Raw genomic sequence first — 21356 nt, 5'->3', positions numbered from 1 at the left:
CAAGACTCCATCTCAAAAATAAATAAGTTAAATTTAAAATGGGCAAAGTACCTGACAGACATTTCTCAAAGACATACAAACGGTCTACAAGTATATAAAAAAAATGCTCAGCATCACCAAGGGAAATGCAAGTTGAAACCACAACTAGACATACCCCACACTTATTAGAACAGCACTTATCAAAACGGTAAAAGACAACAAGTGTTGATAAAGATATGAAGAAAAGGGAAATCTTCAGCACTATTGGTGGAAATGTAAATTAGCATAGCCATTTTGGAAAACAGAATGGAGGTTCCTCAAAAAATTTAAAACGTACTACCATATGATCCAGCAGTTCTGTCACAAGATTCTTGTGGTGTTGCTTTACCAGCCAGAAACCTCTGTGGCCAGTGGCGTCTTTGCCTGAGTTTTACTTGGGCCTGCTGAGCTCATTCCACCCACTCAGCCTGGCAGGCTACACTCGGCTCACACTACCAGCCTGGCTCCCATGCCTGCCAAGGGCAAGCCAGGCGTAGAGCGGTGAGGAGCGTTGTGAGCAAGTATAGGGTCCAGCCTCTGTTCATAGCCAGACATGCTGGCTGCAGTGGGTCAGGAAACTCCAGATGCTGGCATGGGCGCTGGCTCCCTGCAAGGCTGTGGCTGGGCCAGGCGTACAGCAAGCAGCTTCCACAGCTGCCACCAGGGAACACAGTAGCACCCAGAAGCTTGGAAATGCCAGGAACCGCAGCGTCTCAAACAGGGTGTCACAGCCCTGGCTCAGGGAACTCCTAGGTCTGGGCTCCCAGAAGGGAAGCAGCTCTTCTCTCCTTCTCTCTTCTCTCCTTGTTGCCTACAACGTGGTGAGCAAGGGGTGTGTTTCAGCCCTGTTTGTGTTACAGCTCTCTTTTTGCCCTGCCATTGGTGGGTTCCAAGTTCTTGTCCTTTATCCAGGAAGAATGAGGTACATGGACAAATGGAGGGCGAGCAAGGCAAAAAGGAGCTTTACTGAGCGACAGAACAGCTCAGAATTGGGTAGCTCCTCTCCACAGGCAGAGTGTCTTGATGAGTGTTCAGCTCTCAGCAGAGAGGACACCCTGGAGTGGGTAGCTACTCTCCACAGCTGGACATCTCATCCTTTCCTTGAGTCTGGCTGAATCTGGGATTTTTATGTGCTTCAGAGTGGGGGAAGTGCATGCTGACTAGTCCATGAGCGGCTATGGGTGGGCTGGGAAAAGCACCGTAAGTTCCCACTCCAGTCTGTGTGACTGGCAGCCTGGCTTCCAAGCTTCAGGCCTTCCCTGACTAGAAGGTGGGGCTTCACTGGTGACCTATCCCTTTCTACTCAGGAGCCTGTCTGCCTCCTGCCGCTGTTCATGGCATCCAGGCTGTTTGTGCTGAGGGGTGCCTGCACGCCAGCACCAAACTGCCCTCAGCTCCCCCTTGACCTACCTCCCATGCTCGTTGGCACCCACCTGGCCAGTTGCAACAGTGCCTGGGCTCAGCCTCAACTTTGCCCTGAGATCAGAGTGGGCACCAGGAGTGGGGAAAGGCCAGGCAGCAGGAGCAGGTACTTCTGAGCCAGCAGGGGCATAGGGGGCCTTCCCAGACCACCGAGAGTACAGAGATTCCTGGGTCCACAGCCATGGCTGGGCAGCTACAGCTGCTCCTGGGAGGATGGTGCTCCTGTCTGCTCCTGGCCCCAAGGAGCACAGGGAGGCCTGGGTCTGCAGCCACAACTTGGGCAGTTGCAGCTGCACCCAGGAGGGGTAGGGCTCCAGCCTGCTCCCAGCCCCCAAGGGCACAGGAAGGCCTGGGTCCACAGCCATGCTTGGGTGGCTACAGCTGTGCCCGGGAGGGCACGGCTCCTGCCTAGTCCCAGCCCCTGCTGGCTCCATGGAGTGAGTAGCCCTGGCCGTACCTCCCCCACTGCAGCCAGTGTCATGGCAGTGACTGCTCTAGGTGGGCCACTGCTGCCATCAATTCCACTATGGGGTATATATCCAAAAAAAGATAAATCAGTATGTCAAAGAGATATCTTAACTCACATGTTCATTGCAGCAGTGTTCACAATAGATAAGATATGGAATCAACCTAAGTATCCTTCAACAGATACATGGATAAAGAAAATGTGGTATATACTCACAATGGAATACTATTCAGCCTTTAAAATGAAAGGATTTCCTGTCATTTGCAGCAACATGGATAAACCTGAAGGGCATTAAGTGAAATAAGCCAAGCACAGAAAGTTAAATATCATATATCTCATTTATATGAAACCTAAAAAAGTTGAACTAATAGAAGCAGAGAGTAAGTGGTAGTGTATTAGTTTGTTCTTATGCTGCTAATGAAAACATACCTGAGACTGGGTAATTTATAAAAAAAAAAAAAAAAGAGGTTTAATGGACTTACAGTTCCACATGGTTGGGAGGCCTCACAATCATGGCAGAAAGCAAAGGAGGTGCAAAGGGATGTCTTACATGATGGCAGGCAAGAGAGCGTGTGCAGGGAAATTGACCTTAATGAAACCATCAGATCTCGTGAGACTTACTCACTATCAGGAGAACAGCATGGGAAAGACCCACCCTCATGATTCAGTTGCCTCCCGCCAGGTCCCTCCTATGGGGACCTGGGAGCTACAATTCAAGATGGGATTTAGGTGGGGACACAGACAAACCATACCAGGTGGTTATCATGAACTGGGTGGGGGAAGATCAAAGAGATGTTGGTCACATGATACAAAATTTCAGTTAGACAGGAGGAATAAATTCAAGAGATGTACTGTACAACATGGTGACTGTAGTTAATAACAATGTATTGTATACTTGAAAATTGCTAAGAAAGTAGATTTTAAGTGATGTTACCACAAAAATGACATGTAAGGTAATGCATATATGTTAACAAGCTCAATTTTAAAACATCATCTTACACAAATCTATGTAATTTTCATCAATTAAATTTTTAAATTAAAAAAACCGGAGGACTGAAAAACTGTTAAAACATCTTTAAAGCATGAAAAAATGAAATGTTAACCCAGAATTTTATATTCAGCAAAAATATCACTGAAGTGTGAAAGTGAAATAAAGATATTTTCACATAAAACTAAAAGCATTTGTCATCGGCCAACCTGCACTATAAGAAATGCTAGAAGTTATTTACATAGAAGAGAAATGATACCAGATGGAATTGGGATACTCAAAAATGAATGAAGAGAATCAGAAAGGGTAAATGGTGGAGAAAATGCAAAATACTATTTTATCCTTTTTTTCCTCTATATAAACCAAATAACTGTTTAAAAGTAAAATGATAACAGTGCCTTGTGGGCTGTGTGAGTAGAGGGGAGTTTGTTTTACATGTAGTAACTACAATCAAAAGAATAGGGGTGTGGGCCTGGAAATTTGTAAGATTTCCATATTTTACTTGAAGTAGCATATTATTAACTAAGTAAGTGGACTATGAAAGCTATGGCTGTATCTTATAATCCCTAGGGCAGCCACTATCAAAAAAAGTGCCAAAAAAAAAGAATAGCTAGAGTATCAATAGGAAAAATAAAATAGAATTCTGAAAACATTTTCAGATTTAAAAAAAGCTGGAAAAGAGGAAGAAAAAACAGAAGAGGCATGTAGAAAATAAAAAAAAAACAGATCTTAGGTCTAAACCTAACTATATTGGCAGTTATATTAAAAATTACTGAACTAGATTTCAATTAAAAAGGCAGAGATTGTCAGAAGGTAAAAATAAAAAAATCCAAGCAACTATGTACTATTTATAAGACATTCATTCTAAATATAAATATGCAGATGTGTCAACAGTACATAGATGGAAAAGATACACCTTGCTAAGAGTTAAGCAAAAAGCTAGAATGGCCATCACAAGACAAATATAAAAACCAAATGTATTATAAGAGATAAAAAGGAACAATTAATAATGATAAAAGGGTCAATTCAATAGAAAAGATCATACCAAATGCATATGGATCCCATAACAGCATTTTAAAATACATGAAACAAGAACTGTCAGAATTGAATGCAGAAATCCATAATTCCACAATCATAACTAGAGATTTTAACAATCTTGTCTCAGCAATTAACTGAACTAGAAAAACAAAATCAGCAAAACATAGAAGATCTGAACTCTATTAGCTACTTTTATATAACTGGTATTTATAGAACAATACATCCAGTAATGCCAAAATACACATTCTTTTCAGGGCATGCGATGTACTTACCAGGAAAGATCATATTCTAGGCCATGAAACAAGTCTCAACATTAAAAAAAGGAATCATATGGAGTGTATTCTCTGACCACAATAGAATTACATTAGAATACAGTTTTGGGGAACCCAGGACCACCCTCAAGTTCGAGGTTCATCAGAACGACTCAATATTAGGTTATAATCAAGGCTAAAATGTATTACAGCAAAAGGAGCAGAGTAAAAGCAGCAGGAAACAGATATGCATTGGGTAGAACCCAGAGAGGTCAGACATAGGCTTTTTATATGTGCTTTCTCTCTAGCAGCACAATATAGGAACATATACAGAATATCTCTGTTTGAAGAAGAGCATAAGAGCATTTAAGTCTCAACATTCATAGCTTTTATAGAGGGCTGGCCATATAGGCATATCCAGCTATAGGACCAGCCACAATAACCAAGACTTAGAAACCAGGTATACCTTATCAATCTTGATGTTTGTACAAAGCAATTTTGACAAACAGGTACCTACATGGTCCATTGCTCCAGGTGTACCAAAAAAAAAATCCACCATTTATGTAAAAGACATCCAAAGGGCCACATTCCCAGTGGCTGGTCAAGAGTCAATCATGATTCCAAGTTCCCTTGGAGATATGAAGGAGATCTGCTGAATGTTAACACAGATCTGCTATGTTAACATTTTCCTCTCAAATTTACCTACATGAAAACCAGGAAAACCCTATATATTTGGACAGTAAAAACATAATTGTAAATTAATCATTGAATTAAAGAATAAATTACAAGAGAAAATAGACAAAATTTTGAACTAAATAGTAATAAAAATACATATCAAAATCTATAAACACAGTTAAAATAGTGCTTAGAAGGCAAAAATGCCTTAAATGCCCATATTAGAAAAGAATATAATGCAAAATCAAGTATTGCATTTTTTTTACAAAAATGTATACTTTAGAGATTATTCTCCATGTTGCCTTCTATTTTTTCCAGATATTATGCCAAACTAGAAAATGTTTTACAGATGCTTATATGGTCAAACATTTAGTTTCTTTGAAACACAAAACACCATAGACTGAGGAGACCACAGGATTGACGAGCAGGAGGCAACCACATATTCAAAGTGCACCATTCTGAGTAGGCCCAAACACTGTTATTATGCTTCCTTTCTTACCACACTCAGGTAGATGTGTGTGTGAGGGCAGCTTCAGAATTGGTATGGCCCTTCTAGCTGTGTAAATAAGACTTTCCAATAAGCAGGTCTTGGTATCTTCCTTGGGCTGACAATGTGAGAAAAGCAATTCAGAGTAATTCTGATATACAGCCCTGGCCTCTGTCCACCTGCCAAACTGGGGGCTCCATTATGCCCAGAGACAAGTAGAAGGCTCAAGGAATATCCCATAGTACATATACTAGCTGGGTGTTTGGTCAGTAAGAGTCCCACTTTGTTACACAGTTAAACATTACCAAATCAGCAATGTGATGGCTAACAGGGCCACAAGTATTACTGATACAGCTGTTAGCACACTTCCATTGATTTGGCTGGTAAAGGAGATTTGGCCCAGATGAATTCAGACAACTGATTACTTACACAGACATCAAAAGCTAAATCAGCATAGTGTCAGTTCCCCAAGTCCCTAGTCTCACATCATGACACCAAACTAGAAGATACAGATGACAAATGGTCCAAGCAATGGATCATGGTGCTGTTGAAGAGCCATCTCTAAACTAAACCCAAGAAAATTCACAGGCTTATCCCACACAGGGTATAAGGTCAAAAGTTCTGCATTCAACTGAAACTAGAAAATGGGTGAGAAATGGTATTATGGCAGTTTCCTACACGACAGGGATGAGAAACTGTCTCACAGCAGCTCCTCACCAGGCTTCTTACCTTCCTTGCTCTAGCCAGAATTGCAGGGCATTTCACCAAGACTTGGGTCAGACTACAGTCAAGCATTGCCCCCATATCCTATATTAAGTTGTGCAAAGTTGTCAGAGTGCTGCACAGCAAGGCTGTTCTGTAATATGCTGAACTTACCTGATTTTCGGTGAACCAGAAGTACTAGAATAACATTTAATTTCAAAATTTTTGAAGTCTCGCCTGAGACTTCAATTAGTTAAAAGAAAGTGGTAGTGGAGTAGGGTAAGCATAAAGTTTGGAACAGAATATCCTGTCACCTACCATAAAGGCTAATGCAATTAATCCCTCAAAATACAGGCACTCCTGAAGCACGGGACCTATTTGTGGGACGATATTGCTATGCACAGTGAAGGAAGCACTTGTACTACCTCACCACACACTCTTGGTCCCACAGAAGGACACCCTTAAGGTCTGGTAATACTCCCTGAAAATAATGCTGTTGCTTCTGGTCAAATCAAAGGCAATGGTTCTAAAACAACAGAGGCACTACAATGAGAAATATCTACCCAAGAAGGTGCTAGAACCTAAGCTATAAAATAAGATCAAGTCAGTGCTCTCTGAGATACTCTGCTTTAACCCTGGCTGGCTGGAGAACCTCCAACAAAATGAGTTTTAATCACATTTCTTTAAATGTAGATACAGACAGACAGATAATAGATTATTATATAGCAACTAAGATTTACCTATACCAAAAAGGAGGCTAGAAGTTTGTTGGGAGCTGAAAGCCCGAGGGTCATGACCAACTCAACATTCCACTGGAGGCTATATGATCAAACAGCAAACTGTTTATCATGAATGCAGGATGTGGGCAAACTCACATCTGTACCTGCCGCCAGAAGGTATGCTGAAGGCAGTCACTTCCTGGTGCCATGCTCCTTGAGGTTATCTACTGGAACATCTGGAGAAAGCAGTCATGCAGGCCTGCACTAAATCAAGCCGCTGATCGACAACCACCCCTTCTTCCTATTTCTTTTACCCAATAAATACGAAGGGCTCTAGAAGCTCAGGGCCCTTGTTCACCAGAAGCAAGGAGCCCCTGACCCCTTCTTCCAAACATACTCTTTTGTCTTTGTTTTTATTCCCACATTTGTCCTCCTTTGTTCAGTCCACCAGGGTCCATGGCAGAAGTTCATTAACTTTTGGCCATCTTAATAGAATTCATAGTTTCCGTCAATACTACATATGGAGCTATATTAAACATTTTTGGAATAAAAAGAATGCAATGCCTCACAAAGTTCTATTTAATATGACTATATGTAGGAAGGGAATGCTTAAGATTTCTTTGCCAACGTTTTACAGAGACAACATCTGACTTAAATAAGGCTGTTTGGAGACAAGTCATATACGGTTTTAGACAAATTGGTCCTGCCAAGTGTGTGATGATGGAAAAAAAGAGAAGCAAAACCACATGCCATTGTGGCAATGTAACATGAAAAAACATTAATACCATCAGTTGAAGTCCAGTAACTACAGCACAAGAAGGATTAAACCATGGATAGGCCCAGAGAGGGAGGTGAGAGTTAACTCTACCTTTGTGAAGATGGGAAGTAACAGGAAAAGGAATTCATCAAACAATTTGTGGCCTATTATCCAGCTAAGAAAGAAATGGAGAATGGGGAAAAAATCCACACAAGCCTTGAGAGTGTTCTGTAGACATGAAACCACAATAAAAATTCAAGAGAATATTATTGTCTTCACTAATTATGGGCTACAGATAGACACTGGGATATCTAAACCTACAGTGCAGTATAAACTCTCAAAGTAATCTATGAAATCACATGATTATTGCAGTCAATCCAATATTAGATAAAAGATAAAATGGTTTTAATCTCAAGATTTGCATTTAAAATAAGTTTGGGATGAGAGCCTATAAATAATAATCAGATCGCATTCTCTCAGATATGCTTGAGAAAAGGAGGTAATGAGAAAGAGGGCTCACTTTCTTACCATCCCTGCTTGTATCAGCAAGGAGGAGTAGATGGTTAACAGAAAAGCAATAAAAAGCAGAAACTTTTTTGGAGGGGGTGATATAGACTACCATTAGCTCCTTAATATAGGGGCCCTAACTCTAGCACTAGGACTGTGATTTCTCCAAAGGAGTGGCAAAGGGAGCCCCATGTGGTCACATTCCTGTTTATACCCAGGATCCAGAAGTCTTTATCCCGAATACAGGGCCTCCTTCCTATTTAACAAAATGAGAAAAAAAAAGGAGAAAAAGCAGACATATAGGTGGGGTGTTAGGCAGGGGGAGAAGTTCTGTTTTAGACAGTTTACTTTAAGGTAGGCAGTCACGTATATGCCTCTGGATCTTCAGGGAAAAATTTTGACTGGGTACAGATGTGAGAATTTTCAGTGTGAAGAATGAGGTTGAAGTTGTGGGAATTAATGGCATTATCCAGGGAAGAGGCAAAAGTCAAGGAAGAAGTTTTGGGGGGTGAATCAGTGAAAGGTCAAGTAAGATGAAGCAAGTAAGTGACAGCCTTCTTTTGGAAGCAGAATTCATTATATGATACCAAGTACACTTTCAGGCATCCAAAGGAAAAAGCATCCATTTAAACTGATCTTTTTCTTTACCAGACAACTGGATCGATGGCTCAGCTACTTAAATTCACAGTCATCTCTTTTAATGGAAAGATATAGTGGATAATATCATTAATTCAACAATATTTGAGTAGGTGATCTCATCAATTCAACAACTATTTTTTAGCACCTACCACATGCCTGCCACTGTGTTACGCACAGGGAGATTACCCTTTCTAACAAATTTAGAGTCTCCTCTCATTCCTTTAGTTAATATTCATTAAGCACTAATCCATGTTAGATCGTAATGCTAGATGCATGAAATGCATCTCAATATATATTTCATATATATAGTAAATCCTCAATATATATTTTATCTTCGTAAACACAAAGTCTTACTGTGTGAAACTGAGAATGAGAAGAGACAGCCCAAAACTATGCTTCATGCAACGGGTCTCCTAAAAAAATGCTCCATGCTGTAATGTCAGAGAAACCTGATTTGATATTTCAGTTCTACTATATACCTCCAAAGTGAGCTTGAGCACTTAAACTCTTTGAACTGCAATGTACTTACTAGAAAATGGAGATAAAAGCCATATATCTTACAGGGTAATAAAAATAATAAAAATAAAATATCTGGTGCAACATAGAATGGTTATTATTATTGTTGACATTCATATTATTACTAAGGAAGATAATCCATGTGGCCAGGAATTGCTCAACAGATGAGAGGAAAAAATAATTTGGGCAATCTTCTGAATAATGAACAATCACTATACTCTCATGTGAAGAACAGAACTGTCAAGAGTGGGTTTGGGTCCCAGAGGAAAAAACAAAATCCCATTTTAACACAGGATTTGCTCCAGGCCCCCTCCCAGTCTGCTGAGGACTCTAACATCCTTTTCCTCTTGACAGCCCCAGTTGAAGTAGACTAGAGTCCACCTACTCCAATGGTAAGGATTCTAGGGATATTCAGCATCCTGATTCCTGGTAGTAGGAACCAACCAGAAACCAAGTAGACAAAGACAATATGATGCTCTGACCCCTGGTTAAATGGGGCTGAGATTCTGGCAGAAAACTAGCCTCAGTTAAAAGGTGAAGAACTGAAATGCAAATGAGGAACGCAAACAGAAAAAACAGAAGAAAGGTTAGGCACAAACAACCTTTGAAAGTGAACAGTTTCATCTATAGGGTTAGATAGGGCTTTCTAGGAGTAATGTGAAGGGCAGTTCCTGAAGGTTGGAAGCTTTCAATATCTGTGGATGGGCAGACTTGGGTTAAGGACAGGCAAGAAATGACTGGGGAGAAAAGTTAAAAAAAAAATGACTACCATATTAGGAAGGAAATAATGCTAGAACAACAGCAGTAGGAGTGGACTGCTCAAAACTTTGCAAAGGTCAAGTATATAAACCATGTTAACATTCATAGTTTAGAGAATGAAATATATAAAAAGTACATATTAATATCTACTATTTGCATTATAAGTTAAAGGAAGTTTAAAATTCAAAGAACACATGTATTTATTTTATACTATAGTTCATATTTAATGCAACAGAAATATTTGTATTTTTAGACTGTTTATAAACCTAAATAACTAAATTTCTTTTTTTACTTCTATAATTTTTTTGACAAATCAAAGGAAAAATGACTAAGATACTGAAGCAGGATAAAATTACATAGGAAATTAAATATATCCTTGCCAAAATAATTATTCTGGTCCCATAGGTAATACTAATACAGAAAAATAAACTTGGAATATATTCTATTCACTTTTTTGCAGCAACAGCAAATTTTAAACCTAGGCTTATGTTTCTGACTTTTCCTGCTTTTTTCTTGAAGCAAATATGTCAGAGAGGATTACTGTGGCAAGTTACTCATATAGATTTTTTTACAAAATTGGAATGCATAATATTAGAAACCAAACCACAAAGAACAAGCACACTGGAGACAGATTGGAGGAGATTCACAGAACATAAAGTGCTTTCAGTAACAAGGCTTTGTCACTGAAAAAGGAGGTGTTTGGTTAACTAGGACTCCAGAAAACAACACACATCTCAGACACAGTTTTGAAAGAAGGGAAGAAATAGACCACAGACAACTTACTTCAACTCAAAGATTAAAATATAACACGTTCTCCCAAAGAAATAATAGGTCACGAATTCTGAGCCACTGAAAAACTGTACCTAAAAGTTCAAATTGTGAAATTGTTATTTTAATTCTAGTGCATTTAATTTTTAAGCCTTTCAAGAAGATAACAAGTGCTATCAAAAATTCATCATCGGTATTTGAATGAGGTTGAAAATAACTATACCAATGATTACCACACAATAATGGAGAAAGAATAGCAATCATTGGGCTTTTTTTTTTTTTTTTTTGACGGAGTCTCGCTCTGTCGCCCAGGCTGGAGTGCAGTGGCACGATCTCGGCTCACTGCAAGCTCTGCCTCCCGGGTTCACGCCATTCTCCTGCCTCAGCCTCCTGAGTAGCTGGGACTACAGGCTACCGCCACCATGCCCGGCTAATTTTTTGTATTTTTAGTAGAGATGCAGTTTCACCATGTTCGCCAGGATGGTCTTGATCTTCTGACCTTGTGATCTGCCGGCCTTGGCCTCCCAAAGTGCTGGGATTACAGGCGTGAGCCACCGCGCCCGGCCTTGAGCATTTTTAAGAGCTATGATTACCCCAGCCCTGTGGCACTTTGATTCTCATTTCATTATGCCCAATGACATCTTGAGAAGTAATTATGTCGCTAATTTACAAAAGGTAAAGCTAGCACACACACCCCTTACATACCAAAGGTGTTCAGTAAATGCTGAACTATGGTTTGACACACAGTTATTTCCTTAGGAGATTCAAAAGGCAACTTGCAATGGCAACATTATTTCTATGGTCCCTCAGGTTTTCAGGATAACCAAATCACTTTGCCATTGTAGGAAAGGTGTTGCAATACAAAGAGGTTGTACCCATGAAGGGGTATAGTGTTATCTGAAGACAATCAGTAAGGAAATGGCTGAACTCAACAGCTTTGATAGTACCATCAATTAACTGGGTATTACTGACATATATAAACTACTTCATCCAACAACAGAAAATTACACATTTTTCTCAAGCTCACATGGAATATTCACCAAGACAGATCACATTCTGGGACATAAAACATATCTTAACAAATTTAAAAGAATAGAAATTATGCAATGTCAGCTCTCAGACTACAGTGGAATTAAACTAGAAAACAATAACAGAAGGATAGCTGGAATTCCCCCATATATGTAGAGATTAAACTACATACCTTTAAATAACACATGGATTATTGAAGAAAAAATCCCAAGAGAAATTAAAAACATATTTTGAACTAAGTGAAAATTAAAATACAACTTGTCACAATTTGTGGGATGAAGCAAAAGTAGTGCTTAGAGGGAAATTTATAGCTTGAATGCATACATTAGAAAAAAAGAAAGATCTGAAATCAATCATCTAAGTTTCCATCCTAGGAAATTAGAAAAAGAAGAGCAAATTAAACCTGAAGTAAATAGGAGAAAAGAAATAATACAATTGAAGCAGAAATCAGTGAAACTGAAAACAGAAAATCAATAGGGAAAAATAAATGAAACCAAAGGCTGGTTTTTTGAAAAGATCAATGAATTCAATAAACTTCTTGCCAGGGTAATTAAGAAAAGAAGAGAGGGGACACAAATTATTAACAGAAATGAAAGAAAGGACATCACTACAGATCCCATGGACATTAAAAGGATAATAAAGGAATATTATGAACAATTTTATCCCCACAAATTTGATAAGCTAGATGAAATGGACCAATTCCTTGAAATGGACCAATTCCTTGAAATGGACCAATTCCTTGAAAGATACAATCTGCCAAAACTCACACAAGAAATAGACAATGTGAATAGGACTATATTAAAGAAATTGAAACAATAATAACCTGCAAAACAGAAAGCACCACACCAGATGGGTTTACCGCCGAATTCTACCAAACATTTAAAGAATAAATTATACCAGTTCTCTAGAATCTCTCCAGAAGTTAGAAGCCAAGGCAATACTATGAGGTCAGAATTACCCTAAAACCAAAACCAGACAAAGACATTACTAGAAAAGAAAACTACAGACCAATATCTACCATAAACACAGATTGAAAAATCCTCAACAAAATATTATCAATTGTATCCACCAACCATATATAAAAAATTATACACTATGATCAAGTGAGATGTATGACAAGTATGCGAGGCTGGTTGAATATTCAAAAACCAATTAATGTACTCCAGAACATCAACAGGCCAAAAGGGAAAATTTACACAATGATATCCATATATGCAGAAAAAGCACTTAACAAAATCCAACACTGATTCATGATTTAAAAAAAAAAACTCTCAGCAAACTAGGAATAGATGGGAACTCACTCAAATGGAAAATGGCATCTATAAAAACACTACAGTTGACATCATACATAATGGTGCAAGACTTGAAGCATTCCCTCTAAGCTCAGAAAAAAGGCAAGGATGTCCCCTCTCACCACTCCTTTTCAAAATCATACTGGAAATCCCATCTCATGTGATAAGACAAGGAAAGGAAACAAAAGGTATACCGATTGGGAAGGAAGAAATAAAACTGTTTTTGTTCACACATGACATGATTGTCTATGTAGAAAAATTCCAAAGAATTGATTGTTTTAAATAAAATCTCCTGGAACTAATAAGTGATAATAGCAAGGTTACAGGATACAAGGTTAATAAATAAAAGTCAATTCTTTTCCTATATATCAGCAATGAGCAAGATCTCCATTGGGAAAACCACAAAACTCTGGTGAAAAAAATCAAGACTAAATAAATGGAAAGATATCCCATGTTCATGGATAGGAAGACTCAATAGTCTCAAGATATCAGTTATTTCCAACTTGACCTACGAATTCAATGCAACCCCAATCAAAATCCCAGCAAGTGATTTTGTGAATTTTTCTTTTTAAAAAACAACTGATTCTAAAGTTCATATGGACAGGCAGCAGATACAGAATAGCCAAGACAATATTGTAGAACACCAAAGTTGGTGGACTGACACTACCTAATTTCAAGAATTACTATTAAACTACAGTAATAAAGACAGTGGCAAAAGAATGGACAGATAAATGTAACAGAATAGAGAGATATATCCATATCGTCAACTGATCTTTGACAAAGGAACAAAGGCAAAACAATGAAGATAGACTTTTCAACAAATGATGCTGGAACAACTGGACATCCACATGAAAAAAAAATGAGTCTAGATATGGCCTTACACCCTTCATAAAAATCTCAAAATGGATCATATACCTAAATGTAAAATACAAAACTATAAAACTCTTAGAACATAGGAAAAAATCTACATGACCTCTAATATGGTAATGAGTTTTTAGTTATAACACCAAAGGTATGATTCATGAAAGGATTGATAAGCTGGATTTAATATTATAAACTTCTACTCAGCAAAATACACTGTCAAGAATATGAGAAGTGAAGCCACAGACTGTGAGAAAATATTTGCAGACGACATAACATATAAAGTACTATTATCCAAAATATACAAACAACTCTTAAAACTCAGCAATGAGAAAAAAAACAAAAAAAAACCTGATTTGAAAATGGACTAAATATGTGGACACCTCACCAAAGAAGATATACAGATGGATACAGATGACAAATAAACATATGGAAAGCCCAACATCATATGTCATTAGGGAATTGCAAGTTAAAACAACAATGAGCTGGCACTACACATGTATTAAAATGGCCAGAATACAGAACACTGACAACACCAAATGCTGGCAAGGATGTGGAGCAACAGAAACTCATCCACTGCTGGTGGGAATAAAAGTGGTAAGTTACTTTGGAAGACACTTTGTCAATTTCTTGCAAAACTAAACATAAAGTAGTCCTCCTTTATCCATGGGGAATACATTCCAAGACCCCAAAGGATGCCTGAAATCTTGGATAGTATCAACTCCTATACATGCTATGTTTTTTTGATCTGACAACCTAGATGGCTACTAAGTGACTAATGGGCAAAAGGCATATACAGCATGGATACTCTGGACAAAGGGATGATTCATGTCTTGGGCAGAATGTGGTAGGATGGTGCGAGATTTCATCATGTCAAAATGGCACAAAATTTAAAACTTATGACATTTATTTCTGGAATTTTCCATTTAATATTTTCAGACCATAGTTGACCTTGGGTAACTGGAAATGTGGAAAGTGAAACCATGGATGGGGAGGGGAACTACTACATTCTCACCATATGATCCAGCAATTGAGGTCCTTTGTATTCAAATGAATTGAAAATCTATGTCCACATAAAATACTGCACACAGGTATTTATAATAGCTTTATTTATAATTACTACAACTTGGAAGCAACCAAGATATTTTTTAGTAGGTTAATGAATAAACTGTGGTACATCCAATGGAGTATTAAGCACTAAAAAGAAATAAGCTATTCAACCATGAAAAAACATGGAGGAAGCTTACATGAACGTTACTAGGTGAAAGACACCAATATGAAAAAGCTGCATATTTTATAATTCCAACTATATGACATTTTGAAAAAGGAAAAACTATGGAGACAGTAGAAGGATCAGTGGCTTCCAGGGGCTGGAAGGAAGGGCAGTTGAAAAGGCAGAACACAGAGAATTTTTGGGGTAGTGAAACTATATCATATCATAATATTAATACAATAGTGGATATGTTATTATACATTCATCCAAATCCATAAGATGTACAATACCAAGAGTGAGCCCTAATATAAACAATTAGCTTTAGGTGATAGTGATATGTCAATGGAGGTTCATGAACTGCAACAAATGTACCGCTGTGGTACAGGATGTCCTGATAGTGCAGGAAGTTGTGTATGTGAAGGGGGGGTATATGAGAACTCTCTGTACTTTCCTTGTAATTTTTCCATGAACCTAACACTGCTCTAAAAAACTAAAGTTTTTTAATTTAAAAACAAAGCAAAACAATGACCCCTTCTCTTCCCTTATAATGTTGTGATCCATTCCTAGAGTTTCCTGTTTACCCATACCTACCCCATGAATTCTACCTGGAGTATCAAATAATCACCTCAAACTCAACATGGCCAGTATGTAGTTCTTGATCTTCCCACTCAGAAATTTCTCCTCTTGCAATCTTCCCACCACTCCCACAATCCTTCTTGCTTATCTGACTCTATGCCTTATCATTCACCCCTTCTCATTCATGCTACTCCAGCCGCAAAAACCATTTTGCTATTTTTAGCTAAAAGGTCTCAAAAAGAACCCACCTCAAGACTTTTACAATTGCTGTTCCCTGTGCTTAGGAAGCTCTTCCTCCAAATAAATGGTTTTCTTATCTTCTACAAGTCTTTGCTGACAGTGAAGTCTTCCCTGATGACCTCCCTCCAAGATGCTCTATTCACCTATAGATGAATACCTATAGGTCCCCCCATTCACTTTCCCTGCTTTGTATTTCTCCAAAGAATGCAGCACCATGTCACTTAACATATATGTATATTTATGTGTATATGCATACAAAATTATATATATCTTATATTTCTTATATTTTACTCATTTACTTTATTATCTGCCTCCCTCAAATACGATGCAAGCGCCTCAAAGGCAGAAATTTCTAATAAAATATAACTTTTATATACTGTTGTATCCTCAGTGTTTAGAAGAATGCCTGGCCATTGACGGTCATACAAATATTTGTTGAATAACTGAATAAAAATCATATGAAACTTATCATATAGCAGTCTTACGGCAAGGGCTAGGGCAATAACATTACAACACAGCATGTCTAGACTTAATTTCAAAAAATAATTATTCGAACTAAGTTGAAGAAAAATACACTTGTAGCCATTAGTGGTAGCTGGAATAGCTGAAATTATTGATTTATTTACTAGCATTATTAAACTTGAAAACATCCATTCTACTTAAGAGTTCAAGACTACTTAAGTTCCACTGAAGAACAGTAGTGTGCAAACAAACCTCCCTTAAAGAGAGCTCTTTCAGTTTCTCCCACTTCCACCTTTAAACTTACTTTTTTCACTCTTTTCTCCTCTCTTTTTATGGTACCCACTAATTCCATTCTCTCCTGCTCTCCTGCTCCAGTACCGTATTCCATCAATTATATGTTCATAGCATTACACATTCAATCGCTCCTTAACTCCAGCAGGCTTTTCACCTTTACATATTCCCATTTTCTGGAACTCTAAAAATCTTCAAACTCCAGTCTTTTTCTTCTATTCTCCTTTCACCAGCCATTTACCAATAAAACTATTTTCAGTTCTTCCATATTCTGCCCAACATTGCTGAAGAGATGGCTCTTAACCAGGGAATTTTTTCATGCCTAGATCCCACACCCTGAAATCCAGATTTTATGAGTCAATATTGTGGGGAGGGGCACTAAACTTAAGTGTATTGTTTGAAACAGCTCCCTATGACAGTCTGATGCACACACCAGATTAAGAACCATTACCTCTATGTCTGAGCATGGTGGCTCACGTCTGTAATCTCACCACTTTGGGAGGCTGAGGTGGTAGGATCACTTGAGCCCAGGAGTTTGAAACCAGCCTGGGCAATATAATGAGACCTCATCTCAAAAAAAATTTTTTAATTTAAAAATTAGGTGGGCATAGTGGCACATACTTGTGGTCCCAGCTACTCAGGAAGCTGAGGTGGGAGGACTGCTTGAGCCCAGGAGGTTGAGGCTTCAGTGAGTCGTGTTTGCGCCACTACACTCCAGTCTGGGCATGAGAAAGGCCCAGTCTCAAAAAACAAACAAACAAACAAACAAACAAACAAACAAAAAAGCCATTACCTCAAATACCTGTGATATGTTCTCCTGGTCATAATAATGATTATATAATACCAACTGAGAAGTGTAATTAAACCAACAATCTGCACCTGAAACACACCAAAAACAAACAAAAGAAAACCTTGTGGTCATCAAATCCAAGCATCTTCTGTCAGTCCTATCCTCTCCACATTTTAGAGGACACTCTAAACTCCAGTCTTAAAAGCACTACCAGCCGGGCGTGGTGGCTCATGCCTGTAGTCTCAGCACTTTGGGAGGCCGAGGCAGGTGGATCACAAAGCCAGGAGATCCAGACCATCCTGGCTAACACGGTGAAACTTGGTCTCTACTAAAAATACAAAAAAATTAGCCGGGCGTGGTGGCGGTCGCCTGTAGTCCCAGCTACTTGGGAGGCTGAGGCAGGAGAATGGTGTGAACCCAAGAGGCGGAGCTTGCAGTGAGCCGAGATCGTGCCACTGCACTCCAACCTGGGCGACAGAGCGAGACTCTGTCTCAATAAAAAAAAAAAAAAAAAAAAAAAAAAAAAAAAAATTAAAAAAAAAGCACTACCAGCTTAAAGTGCACTCTGTTCTTAATTTTTATAAATTTTTGGTCTTTTGGTCTCCTCTCCCTTCCTCTCCACCAACTTGTCTGAATGCCATATAGATAAATGCCACTCAATGTTTTCCCAGGGACAGCAGAATCACCATCATTTATGAACTTACTAGAAATGGAAATTCTTAGACTCTGTCCTAGACATCACAAACTTTGGGTATGGAGGTCCAGAAATCTATGCATCTTGTGATTATTGTACATGCTGAAGTTTGAGAACCACTGTGCTAAGCAACCTGTTGGAAATACATGGGAGTTATCTACAATACAGAACTGGAGCTCAAACAGGGTGGGAAATATCAATACATCCACATTCTGAAGTTAACTGCTATTGAAATAATGGGAGCTCACAAGAAACAGCAGACATAAATAACAACAGCTAACATTTTAAAAGCACTACTATGTGCTAGACATTATAAGCTGCTAACAGTCATGCATCACTTAACAACTGGGATATGGTCTGAGAAATGCCTCTTTAGGCGATTTCGTTGTTGTGTCAACATCATAGAATGTACTTACACATACCTGGATGGTATAGCTTACTACACACCTAAGCAATATGGTATACCCTATTATTCCTAGGCTACAATCCTGTACAGCATGTTACTGTACTGAATAGGCAGTTGTAACACAATGATGTCTGTGTATCTAAACACAGAAAATGTACAGTAAAAATAGGTATAAAAGATAAAAAATGGTACACCTGTATAGGGCACTTACCATGAATAGAGCCTGCAGGACTGAAAGCTGCTCTGGGTAAGTCAGTGAGTGAGTGGGAAGTGGATATGAAGGCCTAGGACATTTACTGTACACTACTGTAGTCTTTATAAATACTCTCCACTTAGGCTACACCAAATATATAAAAAATGTAATTCTTTCTTCAATAATAAATTAACCTTAGCTTACTATAACTTTTTTACTACATAAACTTTTTAATATTTTAAACTTTTTGACTCTTTTGTAATAATACGGAGCTTAAAACATACACTGGACAGTTGTACAAAAACATTTTCTTTCTTTATATCCTTATTCTATAAGTTTTTATCTATTTAACTTTTTAAACGTTTTTATTAAAAACTAAGACACAAACATACACATTAGCCTAGACCTACACAGGGTCAGGATCATCAATATCACTCTTCCACTTTCACATCTTGTTTCACTGGAAGGTTTTCAGGGGCAATAACATGGGTGGAGATATCATCCCCTATGATAACAATGCCTTCTTCTTGCCTTCCTGAAGGACCTGTCTGAGGCTGTTTTACAGTTAACTTTAAAAAACATATAAGTAGAAGTATATTCTAAAATAATAATTAAAAAGTATAGTATAGTAAATAAACCATTAGCATAGTTATTTATTATCAAGGGTTATATACTGTAATGCATTGCACTGTGACATTACAAAGGCTACAAAGTCACCAGGTTTTTCAGCTCCATTATAATCTTATGAGAACCACCATCACACATGTTGTCCATAGTTGACCAAAATGTCATTATGCATCACATCACTATATACCTGATCTTAATTATCAGGTAAGTATTATAATTATCATTTTTACAAGTGAGGAAACTAATGCTCAGAAAGAAAAGTTTAACTTCTTGTCTTGCCTCCAATTTTCGATTTCTCCAATTTCCATGCCCTTGACTCTTGTGCATACAGTGAGAAAAAGAGTTTTGAACAGAACCCTGAGAAGACTGTGGAGGTGACTGAGGTTAACTGGTCAAAGAATTAGAGAAAAAAAATCAGAAATATGAGAAGGAAGTCTAAGAGGAAAGTTTTAAGAAGGAAGGTATAATCACAATGGTCGGTTTGGAATATTTTTTCAGTCAGTAGGTCCACAGATGATGTAGAACTTTAAAGAAGTTTTATGGATGCTACTCTTCCTCCCTGAGTTTTGAGTTTTAGTCAAAAAAACAGAGACTAACTTGAAGTGTTTTGGGAACAATGACTAATGCTATTTTTAAAAGTGAAATAAAAAAAGTGCTTTTACATTTAGATGAATAAGGGAGAAATGAAGAAAAATAAGGGTTACTAATGCTCATAGTTCTCTGTCTGCTTTGCAGGCACAGAAGGCTAGACTAAGCAGGTAGCCAATCCTGACTTATTTTTAAACTAAAGAACCAATTCCATTCTTTTATAAAGTAAGTGATCATTTGTTCATGGTATTTTCTCAAATACATAAATCCATTCAGGAGAAGAAGGCTGGAGGTGAGGAACAGGGGGAAGATAATTCCTGTTAGGAGCCAGAGGTAACTGGAAGGCCAGTGATCCTGGTGGAGTTAAGAGACATGTCCACCAGGATCACTGGCCTTCCAGTTACCTCTGGCTCCTAACAGGCCAGTGATCCTGGTGGAGTTAAGAGAGATGTGGGCTGGGCGTGGTGGCTCACGCCTGTAATCCTAGCACTTTGGGAGGCCGAGGCGGGTGGATCACGAGGTCAGGGGATCGAGACCATCCTGGCTAACACAGTGAAACCCCGTCTCTACTAAAAATACAAAAAAATTAGCCGGGCCAGGTGGCGGGCGCCTGTAGTCCCAGCTACTCGGGAGGCTGAGGCAAGAGAATGGCGTGAACCTGGGAGGCGGAGTTTGCAGTGAGCCGAGATCGGCCAGCCTGGGAGACAGAGTGAGACTCCGTCTCAAAAAAATAAAAAAAATAAAAAATAAAAAAAATTAAAAATAAATAAATAAATAAAAAGAGAGATGTCAAGACAGTTTGGCAGAAATGGTTAGACCGAGCCTATCAGGGAACTGTAACATGAAGAGACCCATTAGCCAAAGGCTGAAAATACTTTAAGATGTAAAAGAAGTATAATACAACTGGTTAGATTACAGCTTTCTTTAGTTACATCACCCTTCAGAGAATACCATCTGGCAACGTGATTCATTTGTAGTACTTCCTAAATTACAGCAGCAACCTATTTGTGTCTTTCTACAAATAGTTAATTTCACTAGTTTCAGTATCAGAAACTGGCCTTTTTAAAAACTTCACCTTTTTCTGATCCCTATTTTCCCTTTATCTGAAGAGTTTTTGCACCTCTTTTTAGAAGGATAAACTATGACTAACACATGAGAACATATTTCCACACAGTGTTTATCCATATTCCAAATAATGCTGCTCAAATATTAAATACAATTTCAGAATTCTGAATTTCTTGTATTATCCCATGAACTTTATGCAATATGAATTACTATCTTTTTTCTTTTTCTTTTTTTTTTTTTCTTTTTTTTTTGAGACGGAGTCTCGCTCTGTAGCCCAGGCTGGAGTGCAGTGGCACGATCTCAGCTCACTGCAAGCT

At 38.3% G+C, this 21356-nt stretch overlaps 1 protein-coding gene across 3 annotated transcripts in view; it reads right to left on the bottom strand.

Moving 5' to 3' along the window:
* The window catches only part of PRRG1 (proline rich and Gla domain 1), a 131456-nt gene that overhangs the window by 107996 nt on the left and 2104 nt on the right, over window positions 1-21356 (bottom strand). The window contains exon 1 of one of the 3 annotated variants that reach the window (XM_054544006.2): window positions 17470-17800. Coding sequence (XP_054399981.1) covers window positions 17470-17598 — 129 coding nt within the window. The 5' untranslated portion in view covers window positions 17599-17800. 3 annotated transcript variants of the gene reach the window in all.

The sequence above is a fragment of the Pongo abelii genome, chromosome X, assembly GCF_028885655.2.
Source record: "Pongo abelii isolate AG06213 chromosome X, NHGRI_mPonAbe1-v2.0_pri, whole genome shotgun sequence".
Taxonomy (NCBI): domain Eukaryota; kingdom Metazoa; phylum Chordata; class Mammalia; order Primates; family Hominidae; genus Pongo; species Pongo abelii.
This window is presented reverse-complemented; position numbering and strand designations above follow the sequence as displayed.